General features: G+C 39.1%; 2 protein-coding genes across 2 annotated transcripts in view; both read left to right on the top strand.

Annotated features, from left to right (window-relative positions):
• Positions 1-26327, top strand: part of SEPTIN14 (septin 14) — a gene marked incomplete at both ends in the record, with an annotated part of 375063 nt that overhangs the window by 171392 nt on the left and 177344 nt on the right. The window lies entirely within an intron of this gene.
• LOC308359687 (uncharacterized protein) overlaps positions 17439-26327 on the top strand; it is a 36395-nt gene continuing 27506 nt past the window's right edge. Inside the window, exon 1 of the mRNA XM_080830919.1 lies at positions 17439-17737. Within this exon, the coding sequence (XP_080687045.1) occupies positions 17451-17737 (287 nt within the window). The 5' untranslated portion in view covers positions 17439-17450. The remainder of the gene's footprint in view (positions 17738-26327) is intronic.

The following is a 26327-nucleotide window of genomic DNA, read 5'->3' as shown; positions in this document are numbered from 1 at the left end:
AGCCTATCACCTTGGTTAAAATTGGCACCCAAAAGGTGCCCAAAGGGCGGGGCCCATACTCCTTGGTAGCTAGGAGACAGTATGCGCCCCCACTGATTGAATACCTCCCCTGGCCTGACCCACCCTTGTATTTGGACTTTGTTACGTGGGACTGGTTTCCAGGACTTGTTTTTAAGTAAGTTCCCCTGGGTGGGGGGGGGGCAGGGTCAATTTAAGTTTTACTGCATACACAACAAAATGGCAGTTCAACCGGGGTGGGGCTGCTCTGGCTAAATAGGCCCTTACGGGTGCTTCAGCTTGTTACCTCATGGTGCAAGATGGCTGCAGTAGTACCAGGAACACACTGAGCATCAGGGCATAAAGGAGGAGCAAGGGCAGCGTCAGCCCATCTGTCTTTTTATCAGGGAAGCAACAACTTCTGCTTATGCCTGCTTCCCCAGAACTGTGCCCTCTGGCCACCTATTAAAGCCTCAGTTTTAAGAGAGGCCGGGAAGATGTGTGTACGGCATCTTTACCTCTGTATTTGAAAAAGACAAAAGAGAGAGGGGATTGGGAGTGGAAGCTGGGTTAAGTATTGCAAAGTAGCTGCCGTAAATGTCTTTTGTTTACTTCTCCATCTCAATGGACATTCATCACCCTGTTAGCCACTATGCTTCAGTTATACTCTGAGTTTCTTGCATAAGCCAAGTTTAGTGAATCCTTTTATCCTGAGATTCTAGTCTTTCTTCACTACAAAGAAATTCTTTTTTTCCTACCTTTCTTCTTTCTCTTCCTCCCTTCCTCCATTTTCCCCTTCCTTCCTTTATAGTTTCTCTTCTTTACTTTGTAATTATTTCTTTCTGGAAGGTCTTGAAGAATTCAGATTTTGCATAGGTTAAAAATGTATATATTTGTACCTTTTTAAGACCTTGAAATACATAGGAATTTTTCAGATGATTAATTAATTTATAATTTATTATTTTGTTAATCCCTGGCAAAAGTGTATTTTTTTATAGCCTTAGAACATGTCATTGTTTCTCTCCCCACTCTCTTTAGATCTCTATGTTTTATCTGGCATTTCCTTTTTAGACAATCCAGCATTATTTATGTCAAAATTTTTTGGCACAGTTATAAAACCTTTTTAGTATTTGAAAATCACTTCTGTATGTAGGTTTTCTTATCACACATTTTTACAGATTTTATTTTATGGTTATGTGATCCACTCATTTTATATTATAGTAAACCAGCCACACTCTATTTTCTATCATATCTCTGAAGTGGATGTTAATTCTTTCATATCTCTGCATCATCATTAGACTAAGTTGGACACATTTTATTTTTCAAAGTTCTTAGTTAAATTTCAGTTAGTTCAAATATAGTGTAATAGTCATTTTACATGTATGATATAGTGGTTCCACACCTTCCATACAACACCTGGTGCTCATCCCAAGTGCAGTCCTTAATCCCGTTGCCTATTTAGCTCCTCTCCCCACCTCCCCTCTGATAACCATCAGTTTGTTCTCTATAGTTCAGAGTCTGATTCTTGGTGTGCCTCTCTCTCTTTTTTCTTTGCTTATTTGTTTTGTTTCTTAAATTCCACAGAGGAGAGAAATCATAGGGTATTTGTCTTTCTCTGAATGACTTATTTTGTTTAACTTTATACTCTCTAGCTCCATCTGTGCCATTGTGAATGGCGAGATTTCCTTCTTCTTTATGGCTGAGTAATATATAATCTCACATCTTCCTTATCCATTCATTGGTTGATGGACACCTGGTCTATTTCCATAATTTGGCTATTTCAGATAATGTTGCTATAAACATTGGGGTGCACGTATCCCTTTGGATTAGTATTTTTGTATTCTTCGGGTAAATACCTAATGGTGCAATTGCTGGCTGATAGGGCAGCTCTATTTTTAACTTTTTGAGCAAACTCCACACTGTTTTCCAGAATGGCTGCATCAGTTTGCATTTTGATCAACAGTACAAGAGGGTTCCCCTTTTTTCACATCCTCACCAACACCTGATGTTTTATGTGTTGTTGATTTTAGCTGTTCTGAAAGGAGTGAGGTAATGCCTCATTGTGGTTTTGATTTGCGTTTCCCTGATGCTGACCGATGTTGAACATCTTTTCATGTGTCTGTTGCCCATCTGTATGTCTTCTTTGGGAAAATGTCTGTTCATGTCTTCCGTCCTTTTTTGAATTGGATTATTCATTTATTGGGCATTAGGTTTTATAAGTTCTTCACATATTTTGGATATTAACCCTTCATCCAATATGTCGTTTGAAAATATCTTCTCCCATTCCATAGGTTGCCTTTTAGGTTTGTTGACTGTTTCCTTTGCTGTGCAGAAGATTTCTATTTTGATGAAGTTTGTTTTTGCTTTCGTTTTCCTTGTCTCAGGAGACGTATCTATAAAGAAGTTCCTATGGCCGATGTCAAAGAATTTACTGCCTATGTTCTCTTCTAGAATTTTTATGGCTTCAGGTCTCACATTTAGGTCTTTCATCCATTTTGAATTTACTTTTATGTATGGTGTAAGAGAGTGGTCCAGTTTCATTCTTTTGTATGCTGTTCTCCAGTTTTCCCGACACCATTTGTTGAAGAGCCTGTCTTTTTTCCATTGGATATTCTTTGTCAAAGATTAGTTGACCATGGGTGCCTGGGGGGCTCAGTGGGTTAAAGCTTCTGCCTTCGGCTCAGGTCATGGTCCCAGGGTCCTGGGATCGAGCCCCACATTTGGCTCTCTGCTCCATGGGGAGCCTGCTTCCTCCCCTCTCTCTCTGCCTGAGTCTCTGCCTACGTGTGATCTCTGCCTGTCAAATAAATAAATAAATAAATAAATCTTAAAGATTAGTTGACCATACATTTATGGGTTCATATGGGTTTTCTATTCTGTTCCATTGATCTATGTGTCTATTTTTTGTGCCAGTATCATACTGTCTTGATCACTACAACTTTGTAATATAACTTGAAGTCTGGAATTGTGATTCCTCCAGTTTGCTTTTCTTTTTCAAGGTCTCTTTGGCTCTTGAGGGTCTTCTGTGGGTCCATACAGATTTTAGGATTATGTGCTCTAGCTCTGTGAACAATGTTTTTCGTGTTTTGATAGGGATTGCATTAAATCTGTAGATGCTTTGGGTAGTGTAGATGTTTCAGCAATATTTGTTCTTCCAATCTATGAGCATGGAATGTCTCTTCATTTCCCAGTCCTGTCTTCAGTGTCTTTCGTCAGCGTTTTCATAGCTTTCAGAGCACAAGTCTTTCATCTCTCTTTGGTTAGGTTTATTCCTAGGTATCTTATGGTTTTTGGTGTGATTGTAAACAGGATTGGTTTCTTAAATTTCTCTTTCTACTGCTTCATTATTGGTGTATAGTAATGCAATAGATTTCTGAACATTGATTTTGTATCCTGTGACTTTACTGAATTCATTTATCATTCTAGCAGGTTTTTTGGTGGACTTTTTCAGGTTTCCTTCTTTCCTCCCTTCCTCCTGCCCTTCCTCCCTTCCTTCCTCCCTTTCTTCCTTTCTCCCTCCTTCCCTTCCTTCCTTCCAGAGATTTTTTTCCTTTCAGAGATTTTATTTATTTGACAGAGCATGGGCAGGAGAGCATAAGCGGCGGGGGGCGGGGTGGCTGTCAGAGGGAGAAGGAGAAGTAGTCTCCCCACTGAGCAGGGAGCCTGATGTGGTTTGATTCTAGGACTCTGGGATTATGACCTGAGCCAAGGGCAGATGCTTAACTGACCCAGGCACCCAGGTTCCCTCTTTCAGGTTTTCTACATAGAGTATGATGTCATCTGCAAATAATGAAAGTTAGATTTCTTCCTTGTTGACTTGAATGTCTTTTATTTCTTTTTATTGTCTGATTGCAGTGGCTAGGACTTCCAGTACTATGTTAAATAACAGTGGTTAGAGTGGACATCTCTGTCTTGTTCCTGACTGTAGAGGAAAAGCTCTCAGTTTTTTTTCCCATTGAGGATGATATTAGCCATGGGTTTTTCATATATGACCTTTATTCTGTGGAGGTATGTTCCCTCTAAACCTATTTCCTAGGGGGTTTTTGATCATAAATGGATGTTGTACTTTGTCAAATGCCTTTTCTGCATCTAATGAGAGGATCATATGGTTCTTATCTTTTCTTTTATTAATGTGATGTAGCATGTTGATTGATTTGTTAATGATTCAACCACACTTGTAGCCCAGGAATAAGTCCCACCTGATCATGGTGGATGCTTTTTTAAATGTATTGCTGGATTCGGTTTGCCAGTATTTTATTGAGAACTTTTGCAACTAAGTTCATCACAGATATTGGGCTGTAGTTCTCTTTTTTAGTGGTATCTTTATCTGGTTTTGTTATCAGGGTAATGATGGCCTACAGAATGAATTTGGAAGTTTTCCTTCCTTTTCAATTTTTTGGGATAGTTTTAAAAGAATAGGCATTAACTCACCTTTAAATGTGCGGTAGAATTCGCCCGTGAAGCCATCCGGTCCTGGACTTTTGTTGGTTGGGAGTTTTTGATTACTGATTCAATTTCTTAACTGATTACCAGTCTGTTCAAATTTTGTTTCTTCCTATTTCAATTTTGGTAGTTTTGTTTTGTTTTGTTTTGTTTTTGATGGACATCTAGGTTCCTTCCATAGTTTGGCTATTGTGGACATTGCTGCTATAAACATTTGGGTGCACGTGCCCCTTTGGATCACTACGTTTGTATCTTTAGGGTAAATACCCGGTAGTGCAATTGCTGGGTCATAGGGTAGCTCTATTTTCAACTTTTTGGGGAACCTCCATGCTGTTTTCCAGAGTGGCTGCACCAGCTTGCATTCCCACCAACAGTGTAGGAGGGTTCCCCTTTCTCCGCATCCTCGCCAGCATCTGTTGTTTCCTGACTTGTTAATTTTAGCCATTCTGACTGGTGTGAGGTGGTATCTCATTGTGGTTTTGATTTGTATTTCCCTGATGCCAAGTGATGTGGAGCACTTTTTCATGGGTCTGTTGGCCATGTGGATGTCTTCTTTGCAGAAATGTCTGTTCATGTCCTCTGCCCATTTCTTGACTGGATTATTTGTTCTTTGGGTGTTGAGTTTGATAAGCTCTTTATAGGTTTTGGATACTAGCCCTTTATCTGATATGTCATTTGCAAATATCTTCTCCCATTCTGTCAGTTGTCTTTTGGTTTTGTTAAGTGTTCCCTTTGCTGTGCAAAAGCTTTCGATCTTGATGAAATCCCAATAGTCCATTTTTGCCCTTGCTTCTGTTGCCTTTGGCGATGTTCCTAGGAAGAAGTTCCAGTGACTGAGGTCAAAGAGGTTGCTGCCTGTGTTCTCCTCAAGGACTTTGATGGATTCCTTTCTCACATTGAGATCCTTCATCCATTTTGAGTCTATTTTCATGTGTGGTGTAAGGAAATGGTCCAGTTTCATGCTTCTGCATGTGGCTGTCCAATATTCCCAACTCCATTTGTTGAAGAGACTGTCTTTTTTCCATTGGACGTTCTTTCCTGCTTTGTCAAAGATTAGATAACCATAGAGTTGAGGGTCTATTTCTGGGCTCTCTATTCTGTTCTTTTGAGCTACGTGTCTGTTTTTGTGCCAGTACCATACTATATTGATGATGACAGCTTTATAATAGAACTTGAAGTCTGGAATTGTGATGCCACCAACTTTGGCTTTCTTTTTTAATATGCCTCTGGCTATACGAGGTCTTTTCTTGCTCCATATACATTTTAGGATTATTTGTTCCATTTCTTTGAAAAAAAAATGGATGGGACTTTGATAGGGATTGCATTAAATGTGTAGATTGCTTTAGGTAGCATAGACATTTTCACAATATTTGTTCTTCCAATCCATGAGCATGGAACATTTTTCCATTTTTTGTGTCTTCCTCAATTTCTTTCATGAGTAATTTATAGTTTTCTGAGTATAGTTCTTTGCCTCTTTGGTTAGGTTTATTCCTAGGTATCTTACGGTTTTGGGTGCAATTGTAAATGGGATTGACTCCTTAATTTCTCTTTCTTCTGTCTTGTTGTTAGTGTAAAGAAATGCGACTGATTTCTGTGCATTGACTTTATATCCTGACACTTTACTGAATTCCTGTATAAGTTCTAGCAGTTTTGGGTTTTCCACATATAGTACCATATCATCTGCAAAGCATGATAGTTTGACTTCTTCTTTGCTGATTTGGATGCCTTTAATTTCTTTTTGTTGTCTGATTGCTGAGGCAGGACTTCTAGTACTGTTGAATAGCAGTGGTGATAACGGACATCCCTGCCGTGTTCCTGACCTTAGCAGAAAAGCTCTCAGTTTTTCTCTGTTGAGAATGATATTCGCGGTGGGTTTTTCATAGATGGCTTTGATGATATTGAGGTATGTGCCCTCTATCCCTACACTTTGAAGAGTTTTGATCAGGAAAGGATGCTGTACATTGTCAAATGCTTTTTTAGCATCTAATGAGAGTATCATATGGTTCTTGTTCTTTCTTTTATTAATGTGTTGTATCATATTGATTGATTTGTGGATGTTGAACCAACCTTGCAGCCCAGAGATAAATCCCATTTGGCTGTGGTGAATAATCCTATTAATGTACTGTTGGATCCTATTGGCTAGATTTTGGTGAGAATTTTCTCATCTCTGTTCATCAAGGATACTGTAGTTCTCTTTTTTGATGGGATCCTTGTCTGGTTTTGGAATCAAGGTAATGCTGGCCTCATAAAATGAGTTTGGAAGTTTTCCTTCCATTTCTATTTTTTGGAACAGTTTCAGGAGAATAGGAATTAATTCTTCTTTAAATGTTTGGTAGAATTCCCCTGGGAAGCTGTCTGGCCCTGGGTTCTTGTTTGTTGGGAGATTTTTGATGACTGCTTCAACCTCCTTACTGGTTATGGATCTGTTCGGGTTTTCTATTTCTTCCTGGTTCAGTTCTGGTAGTTAATATGTCTCTAAGAATGCATCCATTTCCTCCAGACCGTCAGATTTGCTGATGTATAGTTGCTTGTAATATGTTCTTATAATTCTTTGTATTTCTTTGGTGTTGGTTGTGATCTCTCGTCTTTCATCCATGACTTTGTTTATTTGGGTCCTTTCTCTTTTCTTTTTGGTAAGTCTGGCCAGGGGGTTATCAATCTTATTAATTCTTTCAAAGAACCAGCTCCTAGTTTTGTAGATCTATCCTACTGTTCTTTGGTTTCTATTTCATTGATTTCTGCTCTCGTCTTTATTATTTCTCTTCTCCTGCTGGGTTTAGGCTTTCTTTGTTGTTCTTTCTCCACTCCTTTAGGTGTAGGGTTAGGTTGTGTATTTGAGACCTTTATTGTTTCTTGAGAAAGGCTTGTATCACTATATATTTTCCTCTCAGGACTGCCTTTGCTGTGTCCCACAGATTTTGAACCATTGTGTTTTCGTTATCATTTGTTTCCATGAATTTTTTCAATCCTTCTTTAATTTCATGGTGGACCCATTCTTTCTTTAGAAGGATGCTCTTTAGCCTCCATGTATTTGGATCCTTTCCAAATTTCCTCTTGTGATTGAGTTCTAGCTTCAGATCATTGTGGTCTGAAAATATGGAGGGAATGATCCCAATCTTTTGATACTGGTTGAGACTTGATTTATGACACGGAATGTGATCTATTCTGGAGAATGTTCCATGTGCACTAGAGAAGAATGTGTATTGTGTTGCTTTGGGATGGAATGTTCTGAATATATCCGTGATGTCCATCTGGTCCAGTGTGTCATTTAAGGCCTTTACTTCCTTGTTGATCTTTTGCTTGGAAGATCTGTCCATTTCAGTGAGGGGAGTGTTAAAGTCCCCTACTATTATTGTATTATTGTCGATGTGTTTCTTTGATTTTGTTATTAATTGGTTTATGTAGTTGGCTGCTCCCATGTTAGGGGCATAGATATTTAAGATTGTTAGGTCTTCTTGTTGGACAGACCCTTTGAGTATGATATAGTGTCCTTCCTCATCTCTTATTATAGTCTTTGGCTTAAAATCTAATTGATCTGATATAAGGATTGCCACCCAGCTTTCTTCTGATGTCCATTAGCATGGTACATTGTTTTCCACCCCCTCACTTTAAATCTGGAGGTGTCTTCGGGTCTAAAATGAGTTTCTTGTAGACAGCATATTGATGGGTTGTTTTTTTATCCACTCTGATACCCTGTGTCTTTTGATTGGGGCATTTATCCCATTTACATTCAGGGTAACTATTGAGAGATATGAACTTAGTGCCATTGTATTGCCTGTAAGGTGACTATTACTGTGTATTGTCTCTGTTCCTTTCTGATCTACTACTTTAAGCTCTCTCTTTGCTTAGAGGACCCCTTTCAATATTTCCTGTAGAGCTGGTTTGGTGTTTACAAACCCTTTTAGTTTTTGCTTGTCATGGAAGCTTTTTATCTGTCCTTCTAGTTTCAGTGATAGCCTAGCTGGATAAACTATTCTTGGCTGCATATTTTTCTCACTTAGTTCTCTGAATATATCATCCCAGTTCTTTCTGGCCTGCCAGGTCTCTGTGAATAATTCTGTTGCCAATCTAATATTTTTACCATTGTAAGTTACAGACTTCTTGTCCTTGGCTACTTTCAGGATTTTCTCTTTGTCACTAAGACTTGTAAATTTTACTATTAGATGATGGGATGTGGACCTATTCTTATTGATTTTGAGGGGGGTTCTCTGCACCTCCTGGATTTTGATGCTTGTTCCCTTTGCCATATTAGGGAAATTCTCTACAATAATTCTCTCCAATATAACTTCTGCTACCCTCTCTCTCTCTCCTTCTGGAATCCCAATTATTCTAATGTTGTTTTGTCTTATGATATCACTTATCTCTCGAATTCTCCCCTCATGGTCTGGTACTTGTTTGTCTCTCTTTTGCTCAGCTTCATTATTCTCTGTCATTTGGTCTTCTATATCACTAATTCCCTCTTCTGCCTCACTTATCCTAGCAGTAAGAGCCTCCATTTTTTTATTAAAATTTTTATTTATTTTCAGCGTAACAGTATTCATTGTTTTTTCACCACACCCAGTGCTCCATGCAATCTGTGCCCTCCCTTTGATTGAACCTCATTAATAGCTTTTTAAAATTTCAACTTGGTTAGATTTTAGTTCTTTTATTTCTCCAGAAATGGCTTTTATTTCTCCAGACAGGGTTTCTCTAATATCTTCCACGGCTTTTTTGAGCCCGGCTAGCACCTTGAGAATCATCATTCTGAGCTCTAGATCTGACATATTACCAATGTCCATATTGATTAAGTCCCTAGCCTTCAGTACTGCCTCTTGTTCTTTTTTTTTTGTGGTGAGTTTTTCTGCCTTGTCATTTTATCCAGTTAAGAATATATGAAGGAGTGAACAAAACACTAAACGTGTGGCAAAGACCCCAGGAAAATGTGCTTTAACCAAATCAGAAGAGACCCCAAATAGTGGGGAGAAGAAAGGGGGTTAAAAAGAAGTTCAGGAAAAGAAATTAAAAAAAAATAAAGGGGGAGACAAGATGGCGGGGAAGTAGGAGGAGGCACCTTTTCAACCTGTACCCTAAAGTGAGCTGATTACCTATCAAAGAACTCCGATCACCCATGAAATCAGCCTGAGATCAGAATTATACACGTCTGGATCTCTTTGGGGGCCAGAAGATGCCAGTGGGCAGGTAAAGTGGAGTGGGAACGTCGGACTGATATCGGAAGATAAACAAAAGGGGGAGGGAGCCACCGGAGGCGACCGACTGGAAAATAATACCCCAATACGAGAGTGCCCGGCATCTGGGGACCAGCATTAACTTGGAGTCTTGTTGAAAGCACTCAAAAGAGCAAAGGATCGATCGCGCAGGGAAATTGTGGGAATCGGGGCGGCTAGGGACAGGGGCTTAAGTCCCCAGACCCAGGGCAGCCTCCCCTGGCGCTGAGCCAGAGAGTGCGGCGGAGAAACCTGGTCTTTGTCCCGGAGCCGCCAGTGCGCCCGAGAACGGGTGGAGTCCGGCTCCCGTGAGGGGCTGGGAGCCACACCAGACGGCAGAACGCGCACCTTACTGGAGATGGGCTCATGCCTCACCCTCCCCTGAGAGAGGTGCACGAACGCCCAGCCTGGTGTTCTCGGACCCACGCGGCGATAGAGCCGATAGAGCTGGAGGCGCCGCGCCCCAAACCCTCCCCTGGGAGAGGTGCGCGCAAGCCCGGGGCTCTTAGCCCCAGCCAGCGGGAAAATCTCAGTGTGCGATCGCTGCTTGGAACCTCTCTGGCGCTCTGGAGCTGCCCGGACAGCCGCCGCTGTCGTGGTTTTGCGGACAAGCAGGAGATCCTGCGTCCCCAGGGACCGCGACTCAGAACCTGCCCTGCCCGCGCGGCCCAGCGGCTGCAGCACCTGCAGGGGAGCAGACTGAGGCTTCTCTCTGAGAGGGAGGTCGGGGTGCAGTTTGCTTTCCTCTAAACCTCCAAAAACCATCAAAAGCTGTCAAGGCGAGAGAAAAGAAGTGAACAACCATAAAAACCTCCAGAGAACAAAAACCTGAAAAAACTGTTTTTCTCAGAGCCCACCCCCTTGAGGGGGTCGGGAGGACTTAACTCGGGGAACATCATTGACTGAAAACCCACGTGGCAGCCCCCTCCCCCAGAAAACAAATCAGGAAAGAAAAAAAAAAAAAGACTACAAGAGAACAACCACCACTACTTCATAGATACAACTTTTATTTTTAATTCTTTCCCACGATTCTGGTTCATTTTTTTTCTTTTTTTATATAGATAATTTTTTAACCTATTTACCATCACAGTGAGATGTCCAGTACATCAAATTCCATGATAAACTTCTAACCTGAATTTTTTCATACATACACATGTGTTTTTCTTTTGCTTTTCTATTTTCTTAATTTTTAAAAAAAATTTTTAATTTAGTTTAGTCCAGTTTATTCCTTTTTTATTTTTATTTTCTAATATTCATATAGAGTTAAACTTCAAGGTAACCCCCTTTCTCCAAGCAATGCTACCCCTATAGGTGAACCAATTTTTAATCCCCCTTTTTCTTAGGAAAGTTGAGTCCTTTAACAAAGATATCAAGATACATCCAGGAAGAATCAAAATAACCTTCCTCGCCCACACCGAGAATCTATAACCATGCTCCCATCTTTTTCTTCTGCCAGTGTCTCTGTGTATCTATGTTTGTCCTGATAGTATATAAATCTTATACTTGGGGTTCTTCTTGACAAGGCTCCTCCTTTTTTTTGCTTATATATATATATATTTTCTCTCGTCATATACTTTTATCAGTCTTTTTGTTTGTCTGTTTTTGTTTGTATACGTCATAAATCTTACCCTGGGGCCCATTTGGGCTGAACCTTCTTTTTTATCTTCCCTTTTTTTCCTGTCTCTCTCTCTCCCTCTTTTTTCTTTTTCTTTTCTTTTTTCTCTCGTTTGGGTGGGGAATCCTGAGTGCTCAGAAGCGTTCCAGGGTGCACCTTGACTGCACCACGGTCGATACATCCAGCTACATCTGTCCAGTCATCTCTCACCAAAATGACTAGGAGGAGGAATCCCCAACAGAAGAAAAATACAGAGGATGGGCCTTCTGCAACAGAGCTAACGGCTATCAACATAGACAATATGTCAGAAAGAGAATTCAGGCTAACAATTATCCAGGCAATAGCTAGGTTGGAGAAAGCCATGGATGACCAAGCGGAATTGATTAGGGCAGAATTGAAAGCGACCAGAGAGGAGGTTCATAACGTTAGGGCAGAGCTGAAGGCCACCAGGGATGAGGTTCACAATGCTCTCAATGAGTTCCAATCTAATCTAAATTCTCTAAAAGCTAGGGTAACTGAGACAGAAGATAGAATTAGTGATATGGAGGACAAACACATAGAGAGAAAGGATCAGGAGGAAGCCTGGAACAAACAGCTTAGAAGCCACGAAAACGGAATCAGGGAAATAAATGATGCCATGAAACGTTCCAACGTCAGAATTATTGGAATCCCTGAAGGGGAGGAGAAAGAAAGAAGTCTAGAAGATATAGTGGAACAAGTTTTTCATGAAAATTTTCCCAATCTTGCGAATGGAACAAGTGTTCATGTACTAGAAGTAGAAAGGTACCCCCCCCCCAAGATTATAAATTCAAAAAAAACATCCAGGCACCTCATAGTAAAATTGAGGAATCATAATTGTAGACACAATCTCTTGAAAGCCCCTAGGACAAAGAAGCTCCTTACATACAGAGGAAAGCCCATCAGAATAACGTCAGGCCTGTCCACAGAGACCTGGCAAGCCAGAAAGGGCTGGCAAGATATATTCAGGGCACTCAATGAGAAGAACATGCAGCCAAGAATACTTTATCCAGCAAGACTGACATTCAAAATGGATGGAGAGATAAAGAGTTTCCAAGACCGGCAAGGCTTGAAAGACTATGCAACCACCAAGCCGACACTGCAGGAAATATGAAGGGGGGTTCTATAAAAGAGGAAAAATCCTAAGAATAGCATTGAACAGAAATATAGAGACAATCGACAGAAAGAAAGACTTCAAAGATAACACAATGTCAATAAAAACGTATCTCTCAATAATCACTCTCAATGTGAATGGCCTAAATGCACCCATAAAACGACACAGGGTTGCAGATTGGATAAAACGACAGGACCCATCCATATGTTGTCTACAAGAGACCCATTTTGAACCTAAAGATACACCCAGACTGAAAGTGAAGGGATGGAGAAGCATCTTTCACGCCAATGGGCCTCAAAAGAAGGCCGGGGTAGCGATTCTCATATCAGATAAATTAGATTTTCAACTAAAGACGGTAGTCAGAGATACAGAAGGACACTACATCATTCTTAAAGGGACTATCCACCAAGATGATCTAACAATTGTAAATATCTATGCCCCCAATATGGGAGCAGCCAATTACATAAGAAAACTATTAATCAAGATAAAGAGTCATATTGATATGAATACATTAATAGTAGGAGATCTTAACACGCCTCTCTCAGAAATAGACAGATCATCGAAGCAGAAAATCAATAAAGAAATAAGAGCATTGAATGACACATTGGACCAGATGGACCTCATAGATATATACAGAACATTCCACCCTAAAACAACAGAATACTCATTCTTCTCAAGTGCACATGGAACCTTCTCCAGAATAGACCATATACTGGGTCACAAATCAGGGCTCAACTGATACCAAAAGACTGAGATTATTCCCTGCATATTCTCAGATCACAATGCTTTGAAACTGGAGCTCAATCACAAGGAAAAGTTCAGAAGGAACTCAAATACCTGGAAGCTAAAGACCACCTTGCTTAAGAATGCTTGGATCAACCAGGAGATCAAAGAAGAACTTAAACAATTTATGGAAACCAATGAGAACGAAGACACTTCACTCCAAAACCTATGGGATACAGCAAAGGCGGTCCTAAGGGGGAAATTCATAGCCATCCAAGCCTCCCTCAAAAAAATTGAAAAATCCAGAATACACCAGCTGTCTCTACACCTTAAAGAACTAGAGAATCAACAACAAATCAAACCAACTCCACACGTAAGAAGGGAAATAATCAAGATTAGAGCAGAGATCAACGAGGTAGAAACCAGAGATACAGTAGAACGTATCAACGAAACTAGAAGCTGGTTTTTTGAAAGAATCAATAAGATCGATAAACCATTGGCCACACTAATCCAAAAGAAAAGAGAGAAAGCCCAAATTAATAAAATTATGAATGAAAGGGGAGAGATCACAACTAACACCAAGGAAGTAGAAACAATCATCAGAAGCTATTATCAACAGTTATATGCCAATAAGCTAAGCAACCTAGATGAAATGGATGCATTCCTGGAAAACTATAAACTCCCAAAATTGAACCAGGAAGAAATTGACAACCTGAATAGACCGATATCTAGTAACGAGATTGAAGCAGTGATCAAAAACCTCCCAAAAAACAAGAGCCCAGGACCTGACGGATTCCCTGGGGAATTCTATCAAACTTTCAAAGAAGAAATAATACCTATTCTCCTGAAGCTGTTTCAAAAAATTGAAGCAGAAGGAAAACTTCCAGACTCTTTTTATGAAGCCAGCATCACCCTGATCCCCAAACCAGGCAAAGACCCTACCAAAAAGGAGAATTTCAGACCGATATCACTGATGAATATGGATGCTAAGATTCTCAACAAGATCCTAGCAAACAGGATCCAACAGCACATTAAAAAGATTATCCACCATGACCAGGTGGGATTCATCCCTGGGTTACAAGGATGGTTCAACATTCGCAAATCAATCAATGTGATAGAACAAATCAATAAGAGAAGAGAGAAGAACCACATGATCCTCTCCATTGATGCAGAAAAAGCTTTTGACAAAATCCAGCATCCGTTCCTGATTAAAACGCTTCAAAGTATAGGGATAGAGGGAACATTCCTGAACTTCATCAAATCTATCTATGAAAAACCCACAGCAAATATCATCCTCAATGGAAAAAAGCTTGCAGCCTTCCCATTGAGATCAGGAACACGACAAGGATGCCCACTCTCACCACTCTTGTTCAACATAGTATTAGAAGTCCTAGCAACAGCAATCAGACAACAAAGAGAAATAAAAGGTATCCAAATTGGCAAGGAAGAAGTCAAACTCTCTCTCTTCGCAGATGACATGATTCTTTATATGGAAAACCCGAAAGACTCCACCCCCAAACTACTAGAACTCATACAGCAATTCAGTAATGTAGAAGGATACAAAGTCAATGTCCAGAAATCAGTGGCTTTCTTATACACTAACAATGAAAATACAGAAAGGCAAATTAGAGAATCGATTCCATTTACTATAGCACCAAAAACCATAAGATACCTCAGAATAAACCTAACCAAAGAGGTTAAAGATCTGTACTCGAGGAACTACAGAACACTCCTAAAAGAAATTGAAGAAGACACAAAAAGATGGAAGACCATTCCATGCTCTTGGATGGGAAGAATAAACATCGTTAAAATGTCTATACTGCCCAGAGCAATATATACTTTTAATGCAATTCCGATCAAAATTCCACCAGTATTTTTCAAAGAGCTGGAGCAAATAATACTAAAATTTGTATGGAATCAGAAGAGACCCCGAGTTGCTAAGGAAATGTTGAAAAACAAAAATAAAACTGGTGGCATCACGTTACCTGATTTCAAGCTTTACTACAAAGCTGTGATCACCAAGACAGCATGGTAGTGGCATAAAAACAGACACATGGACCAGTGGAACAGAGTAGAGAGCCCAGATATGGACCCTCAACTCTATGGTCAAATAATCTTTGACAAAACAGGAAAAAATATCCAGTGGAAAAAAGACAGTCTCTTCAATAAACGGTGCTGGGAAAACTGGACAGCTATATGTAGAAGAATGAAACTTGACCATTCTCTTACACCGTACACAAAGATAAACTCAAAATGGATAAAAGACCTCAACGTGAGTCAGGAATCCATCAGAATCCTCGAGGAGAACATAGGGAGTAACCTCTTTGATATCAGCCACAGCAACTTCTTTCAAGATATGTCTCCAAAGGCAAAGGAAACAAAGGCAAAGATGAACTTTTGGGACTTCATCAAGATCAAAAGCTTCTGCATAGCAAAAGAAACAGTCATCAAAGCAAAGAGGCAACCCACGGAATGGGAGAAGATATTTGCAAATGACAGTACAGATAAAAGGTTGATATCCAAGATCTATAAAGAACTCCTCAAACTCAACACACACAAAACAGATAATCATATTAAAAAATGGGCAGAAGATATGAACAGACACTTCTCCAATGAAGACATACAAATGGCTACCAGACACATGAAAAAATGTTCATCATCACTAGCCATCAGGGAGATTCAAATCAAAACCACATTGAGATACCCCCTTACACCAGTTAGAATGGCCAAAATTAGCAAGACAGGAAACAACGTGTGTTGGAGAGGATGTGGAGAAAGGGGAACCCTCTTACACTGTTGGTGGGAATGCAAGCTGGTGCAGCCACTTTGGAGAACACTGTGGAGATTCCTCAGGAAATTAAAAATAGAGCTTCCCTATGACCCTGCAATTGCACTGCTGGGTATTTACCCCAAAGATACAGATGGAGTGAAAAGAAGGGCCATCTGTACCCCAATGTTTATAGCAGCAATGGCCACGGTCGCCAAACTGTGGAAAGAACCAAGATGCCCTTCAACGGATGAATGGATAAGGAAGATGTGGTCCATATACACTATGGAGTATTATGCCTCCATCAGAAAGGACGAATACCCAACTTTTGTAGCAACATGGACGGGACTGGAAGAGATTATGCTGAGTGAAATAAGTCAAACAGAGAAAGTCAAGTATCATATGGTTTCACTTATTGGTGGAGCATAACAAATAATATAGAGGACAAGGGTAGAGGGAGAGGAGAAGGGAGTTGAGGGAAAGTGGAAGGGGAGGTGAACCATGAGAGACTATGGACTCTGAAAAACAACCTGAGGGTTTTGAAGGGGCGGGGTGGGAGGGTGGGGGAACCAGGTGGTGGGTATTAGGGAGGGCACAGATTGCATGGAGCACTGGGTGTGGTGAAAAAACAATGAATACTGTTACGCTGAAAATAAATAAAAAATTTAATTTAAAATAAATAAATAAATACATACATACATACATACATACAAAAAAAAGAAAAGAAAAAAAAATAAAGGAAAAATATAAAAAAGAAAAAAATATATATTAGACTCATGAATAGAACACGGTCATGCACTTAATTTTGGGAGTATTTTGGTCTCTTAGAAGAAACTACCTCCCAAAATTTTAAAGAATGAAAAACATATATAAGGGTAAACACAATGAAGGGATGAGTATGACTATAAAGATGAAAATTTTTTTTTAAATTTCTATAAAAGGAGTTGATAAGATAAGTTGATTAGGAGAATAAAGAAAAAGAAAGTGGAGAGAATTTGCTCACACTGGAGACTAGAACAAAACCCTGTGCTAGATTTAGGGTATATTTTGATCTATTAGAAGAAGTATCCCAAATTTTTTAGAAGAAAAAACTGTATGTGTACACAAAAAAATAAAGTTATATACAATGAAGAATAAAATATGAGTATAATAATGAAGGTTCAAAAAAGATTTTTTTAAAATGAAAGGTATTGTTAAGATAAACTAGTTAAAAAATGTTAAAAGAGGAAAGGGTCAAAGTTAAAAAAAATTTAGCAGAAGAAAAAAATAAAATAAAAAAAATTAATTTACTTTGCAAGACCAAAGAATCATGGGGAGAAAACCATGAATTCCATGCTTTGCTTTCTCCTCCTCTGGAATTCCACTGTTCTCCTTGGTAAGTGAAGTTGGTCTTGGCTGGATTTCTTGTTGGTCTTCTGGGGGAGGGGCCTGTTGTTGTGATTCTCAAGTGTCTTTGCCGCAGGCGGAATTGCACCGCCCTTGCCAGGGGCCCGGCTAAGTAATCCGCTCGGATTCGCGTTCGGGAGCTTTTGTTCCCTGAGCGCTTTCCGTAGAGTCCGGAGGACGGGAATGAAGATGGCGGCCGCCCAGTCTCTGGCTGGAGGAGCCGGGAGCTCGGGGCCCCACTCCTCAGTGCGCCCTCGGAGGAAAGCGCTCACTCACTCCCGCCTCCCTGGTCTCCGGCCGTGCTCCAAGCTCACCCAGCCTGTGACCGAGCATCTCTGTCTCTGGCACACAGCCCAGCCCGGAGTCTCCAAACCCCGCAGATCCCTGCGCCCTTCCAGGGGGGGCCTCCCCGGATCTTGTGGGGTCTCTCCTCACACAGCAGCGGCCTGTGCCACGGACCACAATTTAAGGTAACCCCAAGCTGAGAGCTCACTCCTCGGCTCCGTCTCCGTAGCCGGCTTCCCCGCTCTAATACCTGTGAGCTCTGCAACACCCAGACACCCCCGATCCTTCTGTGACCCCGCGGGACCCGAGATCATGCTGTCCCCGCGTGCGCTGCACCCCGGCTTAGCCTCTGGAGCGACGTCTCTCAATGGAGCAGACTTTTAAAAGTCCTGATTTTGTGCTCCGTCGCTCCGCCGCTTGCCAGCCCCTCCCCCCGCGGTCCACCTTCCTGTCTCTTTGGATTCACTTTGCCGCCACTCCGACCTTTCAGAAAGTGGCCGATTTTCTGTTTCTAGAATTGCTGCTCTTCTTCTCTTGGATCTGTTGGGTTTGTAGGTGTTCGGAATGTTTTGATAAGCTGTCTAGCTGACTTCCTGCTGCCTGATGCCGTCTCAGCTGCTACTTCTCCGCCCTCTTGACTCCTCCTAACTAGACTAAACGATTCTGCCTGTTACTTGGTACCCTTAGTCCCTTTCACCTATTCCACCCACCCCCTCACGCGCCTCCCCTCTGGCAAACACCAATTTGCTCTCTATACTTAAGATATCTACGCATGTTTTGAAAATAAAGTTTTACAGGAATACAGCCCTGCCCATCCATGATTTTATTTTCTATGGCTGCCTTAGTGCTATGGTGGGAGATCTGAGTAATTCCAACAAAGAACTGTATGTCCCCAAAGCGTAAAAATATTTATTACCTATCCCTTTAGAGAAAGGGTTGCTGACATCGGGCTTACATCATCAAATTGTCTACTGACTTCATGACCACAGGCATCATGATGACAACAAAACTTTAAAAAGATCTACTGTATTTGGTAGAATGAAGTTGTCTACGAATGCATGATTCTCAAAACAGCAGTGACTTAAAGGAGACAGAAGTTTATTTCTCTCATCCACATTTACACAGTGAAAAGCTGGAATGGCAACCTTGTGATTACCAGCAACTCTGCTCCTATATTGCTGATTTTCCATCCTCAACCTATAGTTTCTACATCATAAGCCAAGATGCAGCTAGCCCATCTATATTCTAGTCAGTAGGAACGGAGAAAGGGAAGAAGAGCATACTTTCCTTTAAGGACTCTTCTAGGAATTTAGTCACACTTCTACCTACATTTAATTTGCCAAAACTCAGTCATGTGGTCACATGTAGCCACAAGGGTGGCTGAGACATTTATTCTGAGAGGCTAAGTGCACAGTTAAAAAGCGGGGATTCTATTATTTTGGGAGGAAAGGAACAGATCTTAGGGAATGGACCCATAACATCCGCCACAGCTAACCAGGCTTTTGTCCTCTTTGTTACTCAAGGATCCAAGGGAAAACAGTGTATCTCAAATAAAGTTGTAATAATATTGACAGACTTAAACCTCTTGAACAAATGACTTTGTACCACAGGAATGCATCTGTGGTTCTGTTTCAGGAGTCCCACCGGGAACATGGTCAAGGATTTGAATCTAGTTATTTCAGGGAGGACTTCACACCTGATTGTATGTGAAGTGGAGGGTGAGATAGAGAAACCTAGGGTGATTCTCAGGTGTCTGCCTTCGGTGAATCGGCGGGCCCTTGGGTATACTGGCATTTGAGAAATGAGAGAATGAGGAGGCTGTTCAGTGTGATTTACTTCGAAGGTTTTAAAAGTTGTTAAGGTTTATCCCTCCCTAGGTGTTGCTCAATTTCTCTACCTGTCAGTCCTACTGAATATTTTAAACTTCATTTTTTACATGGCTCTGTGGGCCTCGGAGACAAATCATTCTTGCCTCGCATATCTGTCTTTCTGTCTTATTTGTGCTCCTTCCATGTCACTCAGCCATCTCTCATATCTTGGCAATCTGGACTTTCTAGGTCTCATCTTACGAGATGGCAGCATGCTCTAAATTATAGCATTGTATTTATGTAAAATGTAAATGTGTACTTGCATACAATTGTGTAAGATGAAGTATCAAAAGACTGAATTAGAGGAAGAGAAGAGTGGTAGTCAGGAGTGTCACGGATCTTGTAGCTGATTGGGCTATCAGGCTCTATTCAAAACGTCATTATCAGGAGGTGTATTCTTATGGGGTTTTGCTCTAACTTATAAATTCTCAGTTCAATAAAATGTTCAAGTTCTTCCTACATTAGAATACCACTTCTTTCATCTGCTAATTATTTTTTTATAAACTTTGGGCCTTTTTAAAGGTTCAATGAATGTTGTTTTTTAAAATAGGTTTTTTATTAAAAAATTCAAACCCACAGAAAAATTGTAATAGTACATTGAGCAGCCGTAAACCCTTCACTCAAATCCATGAACATTTCACTCAAATATTCATCAATTGTTAAGATTTTGGATGCTTTTTTCTCTCTTGCTATTATATTTTATACATAAACACACACAATCACTTGATATATATGTGTGTATATACAGATACATGCACGTGTGTGTGAGGCATGTATTTTTTTGGAAACCATTTGAGAGTTTCTTGCAGACAATGACACTTGAACCATAAATACTCCATTTATCATGTGTCTGCATCCTCATATATCACCACAGGGAAATGATAAAATTTCACATTGATACAATATTATGAGTCCATAGCCACAATTTCTTAATGATCCCAATGATGTTCTTTATAGAGTTAATAAAAATTGACCCAGGATTTAACCAAGGATCATGCATTGCATTTAGTTGTCATGTTTACTTTCCTTGCAGTTTTCTTCCTTTTTTTTTTAATGACACTGACATTTAAAGAGTGTAAGCCAACTATTTTGCAAAATAACTCCCAATCTGACTTTGCTTGAGGGTTCCTGATGTGTGAATTCAGGCTAATGTTATTTGCAGGAACATTACATATGATATGTCCTTCTCAGAACATTATTATCACTAGTTACATGATTTCAGTGTGTCCCATTTTTTTTACTTTAAAAATTAATTAATTAGAGTATAGTTGACACATATTGTTACATTAGCTTCAGGTGTGCAACACAGTGATTCAAGAACTCCATACCTTCCATGCTGTGCTCACTACAAGTGTAGCTACCACCTGTCACCCTCCAGCACTGTTACGATACCATCGATTATTTTCCCTGTGCTGTACCTTTTATTCCTGTGACTTATTCATTCCATAACTGGAAGCCAGTACCATCTACTCCCCTCCACCCATTTTGTCCTTCCTTCCACTGTCCTCCCTTCTGGCAACCATCAGTTTGTTCTCTGTATTTCTAGGTCTGATTCTACTTTTTGTTTGCTTTTTTTTTTTTTTTTTTTTTTAGATTTCATTATAAGTGAAACCAATTTTGATATTAGCTTAATCTTTGATGGAGGTAGGTAGGGTCTGCCAGATCTCTCCATTGTAATTTCCTTTGTAATGAATACTTAGTGATTAATATTAATACTTAATAATTAAAATTAATAATTAGTCATTGCTGGGGAGATGCTTTTGAGATTGTGTGAATATATTGTTCTCCAAACAAACTTTCAGCCAAGAGTTTTAGCATTCATTCGTGGTTCTCAATTATTGCCAACGTGGTTATAGAATAGTACTTTTTCTATCTCTATTACACCTGCTACATTTTTTAGTTAGCATGATTTTGTAAAAAAGAGCTTTCCTTTTCCCCCCACATCACATTTAAATGTTATTTTTTGCTTGAGATGTAGTCCACATACAGTGAGATGCATATGTAACTTAAGTATTCATCAGTTTTGATGAATACACACACACACACACACACACACACAAACACAGATCACTGTGAAAACAGAACATTTCCATAAATTTCCTCATGTCCCTTCCTAGTCAAGCCATCTCCAGAAGCAACCGCTGACCTAATTTCAATCACTATACATTAACACTGTTTATTCTAGATCTTCACATAAATGGAATCCTATGTTATCTATTTTAAGTTTAGCTTCTTTCACTAAGTATGTTTTTGAGATAGATTTTTTTTTTTGCATTCACCCCTTTAAAAATTTTGACTTTTTGTATTTGTATGGACTAACGGATTTTTAAATTTACTGTTTTATTCCTCCCATTCATTTTGAAGTCCACATTTTTCCAAAATTAGCCAGTGGGAACCTTGTTAAGCTGATGTCTGTGTCTTTCTGAACTTGCCTCCATTAGTTTTTGTGAATTTCTTACTTTCTGGCAAAAAAAGTATGATCCAGGCTTACCTGTACTTTTCCTATCTCAGTTATTGGATCAGCAAATTCTCCAAGAAGTTTCAGTGGGGAATGATATTTAGAAACCAAGATCTAGGTGTTAGGTGAGCATTTTGCTACAGGGATTTTTTTGCTTCCAGAATACTGTAGAGGATGTAGCTATCTGTATATTCAAATACACATAGAGAAGCCTGTGTGCATGCATACAGGCATACAACAGAAACCTCTAAAAACCAATGAGCTTCTTCTTTCCCCCCATTCTTTGTTTGTATCCCCTTTCTCCCACAGTGAAAACCTTGGTCCCCACTCCAGCAACATCAGTGATTGACTTGCCAAATGCTACAGTACACACTAGATACTTTTGTAATTGTAGAAATAATATCACCACTAACAACAAACTTGCTAACAAGTTTGAGATTGCTTTTTGAATTTTTTTGGTCTTTACTGCCTACAATGACAGCACTGTGTTAAAAATTGATTGGGATGATTTTTTTTCTGTGTGGTTATTATCAATATTCTATACAATTAGGTTCATTTGTATTTGTATACCGTTTTGTATTCAAGGATAGGGAGAAACTTATCATTTTTAATTTAATCTTCATTTTTGAATCTGCAAGTCACTAAAATGGTTCAGAACTCAAAAATATAAAAAGATATATTCAGAGAAGTTTCATTCCTTTCCAATCCCTTTAACCCTGTTCTTGTTCCCATAGGTGACCTATTTGTTTCTGGTTAGTCCTTCTTGTATTTATGTGTGCAAAGATAATCAAATACATGTACATTCTTTTTCTTTCTTACAAAAGTAACATTCTGTGTACGCTTTCCCACACCTGTTTCATTTAACATATTCTGAAAGTATCATTCACTCCAGATTAGCTTATTCTTTTTCAGATGCATAGAACGTTACTGTGTGGATGTACCATAGTTTGTTGAGCAATATTTCTTATGTAAACATTTAGTTTTTTCCTCCAGTGTTTTAATAACCAACTTTGGATATATTTTATATATATATATATTTATTTTATTATTATTAGCGGTGTATCTTCAGTGTGAATTTCTAGAATGGGTTTGTTCTATACTGCCAAATGCCCTTCCAGAGAGGTTGTGCCATTTCTCCTGGTAATGTATAAGAAAATTTTAAAAGAAGCTTTAAATAATGCTAGTCAATAAAATTCCTATACCAAAATGACAGGACAATGGGACAGATGGTTTTGGAAAAGTTCAAGAGTCAAAATTTCATATCTGTATAAAAAGGTCTTAAAATGCCCCCATGATATAATAAATAGTATTTTGGTATAAAAGGAGATCCAAGAAGAGTCTTTGCACCTAGGTTTTATGGATGACCTAAGAGTCAGCCAGGTGTTAATCCATAAATTGCAACTTAATTTGTCTGACAGTATTATTCTTGTTTGGGTTAGATAAGATTACTAGAACCCAAGGAAGGTTTTCAAATAGTACCTGGAAAGAACAACCTAAACCTACAAACAAAGGAAAAACTGAAGCCCTGGTAAAGTATTCAAATAAGGGTAAGAAAAAAAAATTAAATCCATGTAGGTAATATTTTAATGGTTTTGGTATAATTAATATTCAGGTTATATTTTGCCTTTTTTTAAAAACAGATTTTATTAGTTTGAGAGAAAGAGAGAGAGAGAGCACAAGCAGGAGGAGGGGCATGGAGAAGCAGACTCCCTGCTGAGTGGGGAGCCCAATGTGGGGCTCTGTCCCACCAGTCCAGGATTATGACCTGAGCTGAAGGCAAAGGGTTAAGCAACTGAGCTACCCAGGTGCCCCTTTTTTACTTGTTTCTTTTTTCTTTCTTCTTTTTTATTTATTTGACAGAATGAGAGTGAGAGAGAGCACAGGCAGAGGGAGCAGGAGAGGGAGAAGAGGAATCCCCACTGAGCAGGGAGCCCGATTTGAGGCTTGATCCCAGGACCCTGGGATCCTGATCTGAGTCAAAGGTAGATGCCTGATTGAGCCATCCAGACGCCCCTTTTCCCCTGTTTCTTAAGGTATTTAAAACATTTGATACAATCTTAAATTCCTAAGTTTTTATTTATTAGTTTCACAGCTGTGAATAATTAGAGGAATACTGGCTGCTTAAAGAATGTGTATCTTAAACTAATAAACACTAATCAAAATATAAATAGTAACAAATATATTTCTCCAAGCCCACAAGGCCTTTGGACATAAGAGAATCTATCAACCTGATGATCCTTTAACATTCTGAAGTTCTGAGGAAGTCACACAGATTTTAATGTGAGCAGCAACCTTTTGCTTTATTAACTTTAATATATTCAACAAATATTTTTCATGTGTTATAAAATGCTGCTCCAGGAACTATATTTATTCACTGAACCAGTAGGTGATCCATGTTCTAGTGACATTTCTAATGAGAAATCCTGAATTAATAGTTTATTATTATGTATAAGCTTTAATATCTCTTTTCATAAAGGACCAATGGACATAGTTGGATAGACCAAATGAACTAAGATATGTGAAAGGGTAATGTCTTGCCCTCCTAGACAGAAATAAGTCATAACTAACAGGTTTTTGAATGAGTAACTATTCCTCTGGCTTCTCTACTCCAAGAACAATATATAATCAATATACTAAGGGTTTACTCTTTAACATTTTGAAAAGAACAAAGGACATGAAAATAAATTGATCCCAGAATGATATAGTTTACTGTACAACTAAGATAAGCATCATCATTTATGACCCAAAGAAATTTAATAAGCTTCTAATTTTTAATTCTTATTTATGATGATGAATTGGTGAAAATCTTTGGGCAACTGTGGTCTGGAAAAGTCCAGACACTTCTCTTCTAGGATTACCTAAGTTCTGCTGAAACTCTCCTGAAAATCCCATTGTTTTCACCTGTGTTGATACACTGCCTTGTATTGGAACCCTTAACACTCTTTGTGGATAGGCCTTTTTTTTTTTTTCTGGTTGCAAAATTAAACTTTGTTCAAAGCCTTTACCAATTGTAATTAACCATTACTGCTTTTAATACATACCTGCACTGTCTGACATTTCACCTTGGCTCACTCTCTTTCTGAAATCTGGGTGCCCTCTTTACGGCAAATGGATATTAAATGTAGCTCATTTTGGTGGCTGTTTCCAGACATATCTGACCTGAAAGTGGACCCCTACTACACAGACATTTGAACACAAAATACTATTAAAAATCCTTCTTGACTATAGTAACTCAGGATTTTATTAACTATTCCACATCCACTGATGCATGGGGCATAAATGTACTTTGAAAAGTTTGTGAAAAATGAGTTCATTTCATTACTTTCTTTGTTTTTAGTGTTTTGGTTTTTTAAATCTTTAATTATTTCAGCTTTGCCCCAAGAACTTTATAAAATCTAGTCTTTCAAAGGGAAAAAGTCAGAGAAGCCTTTGAGCTGAGAGTTATGTTAGAAGAAAAAACGTGAGGAAGCAAGGGGAAATGCAGCCCTACCTTAGCATCATGGCTTCTTCAAGCCATGCCTTAGGAGACAGAAAACCAGAAAACCAAGCAACTGAAGCAGCCCCAAAGGTGCAGCTGTTTGTGGGTCATGACGGTTTACATTTATAATGCTTTGTAACATCAAAAGGTGATAACCTGTTAAACAGGGCAGTATTCATAAAAATAAAATTTAACCACCTTAAATTCTTTTTGGAGAAAGGTGTTACATACACATATTTCAATAAATAAAATGAATTATTAAGCCAATTAGTAATACTTCCTTAGTTGTTTATATAAGCCAGTTAGGCTCTTCCCAAGTTCTTATCCTCATGATGGCACCACAGCTCAACATCTGGGATAGTCTCGTACTTCGACTGTCTTTCACAGATGTGCAGGGAGGTGCAGGCACTCTCAGCCCCTGGTCATTATAGAAAAAAAAAAAAGCAACACAAAACAACAAGAAGAAACTTCTCTCTCTCCAAACCCACAAATAGAGCAGAAATACTCATTTTAGCGAAAACAATCTGTTTGCTATAAGGAAATTTAAACTAGAACAACAGGATAGAAAAGTAGACTTCTCTGAATCACTTTTTAAAGTCCATCACTATGACCCTTGGTCTCCCCCAAGACTCTTCTTAAAGTGATCCTAGGACTTGTTTGATGAAAATGCAAAAGTTGCTAAAAAACAAACAAATAAACAAACACCGTCATATCCTGTCACATTGTTTCTCAAATAAAGGTACAGATTTAGGTGGTACATCAAATAGATACTTTTAATTAGGAAGTTATATATATTTTGATAAATATCTGTTTATTTATTTTAGAACAAATATAATTGACATATAAAACTCATAACTTCCACAAATACTATTTCCTAGGACAAGGTTAAAAATTCGTAGTCCATTTAAAGGAAAATACTAAGTAAACACAATATGATAAAAACTGTAAAGGAAACACACAAATGATGAAAA

This window comes from Martes martes, assembly GCF_963455335.1.
Source record: "Martes martes genome assembly, chromosome: 18".
NCBI classification, from domain to species: domain Eukaryota; kingdom Metazoa; phylum Chordata; class Mammalia; order Carnivora; family Mustelidae; genus Martes; species Martes martes.
The sequence above is the reverse complement of the archived record's forward strand: the minus strand, read 5'-3'. Positions and strand labels throughout refer to the sequence as shown.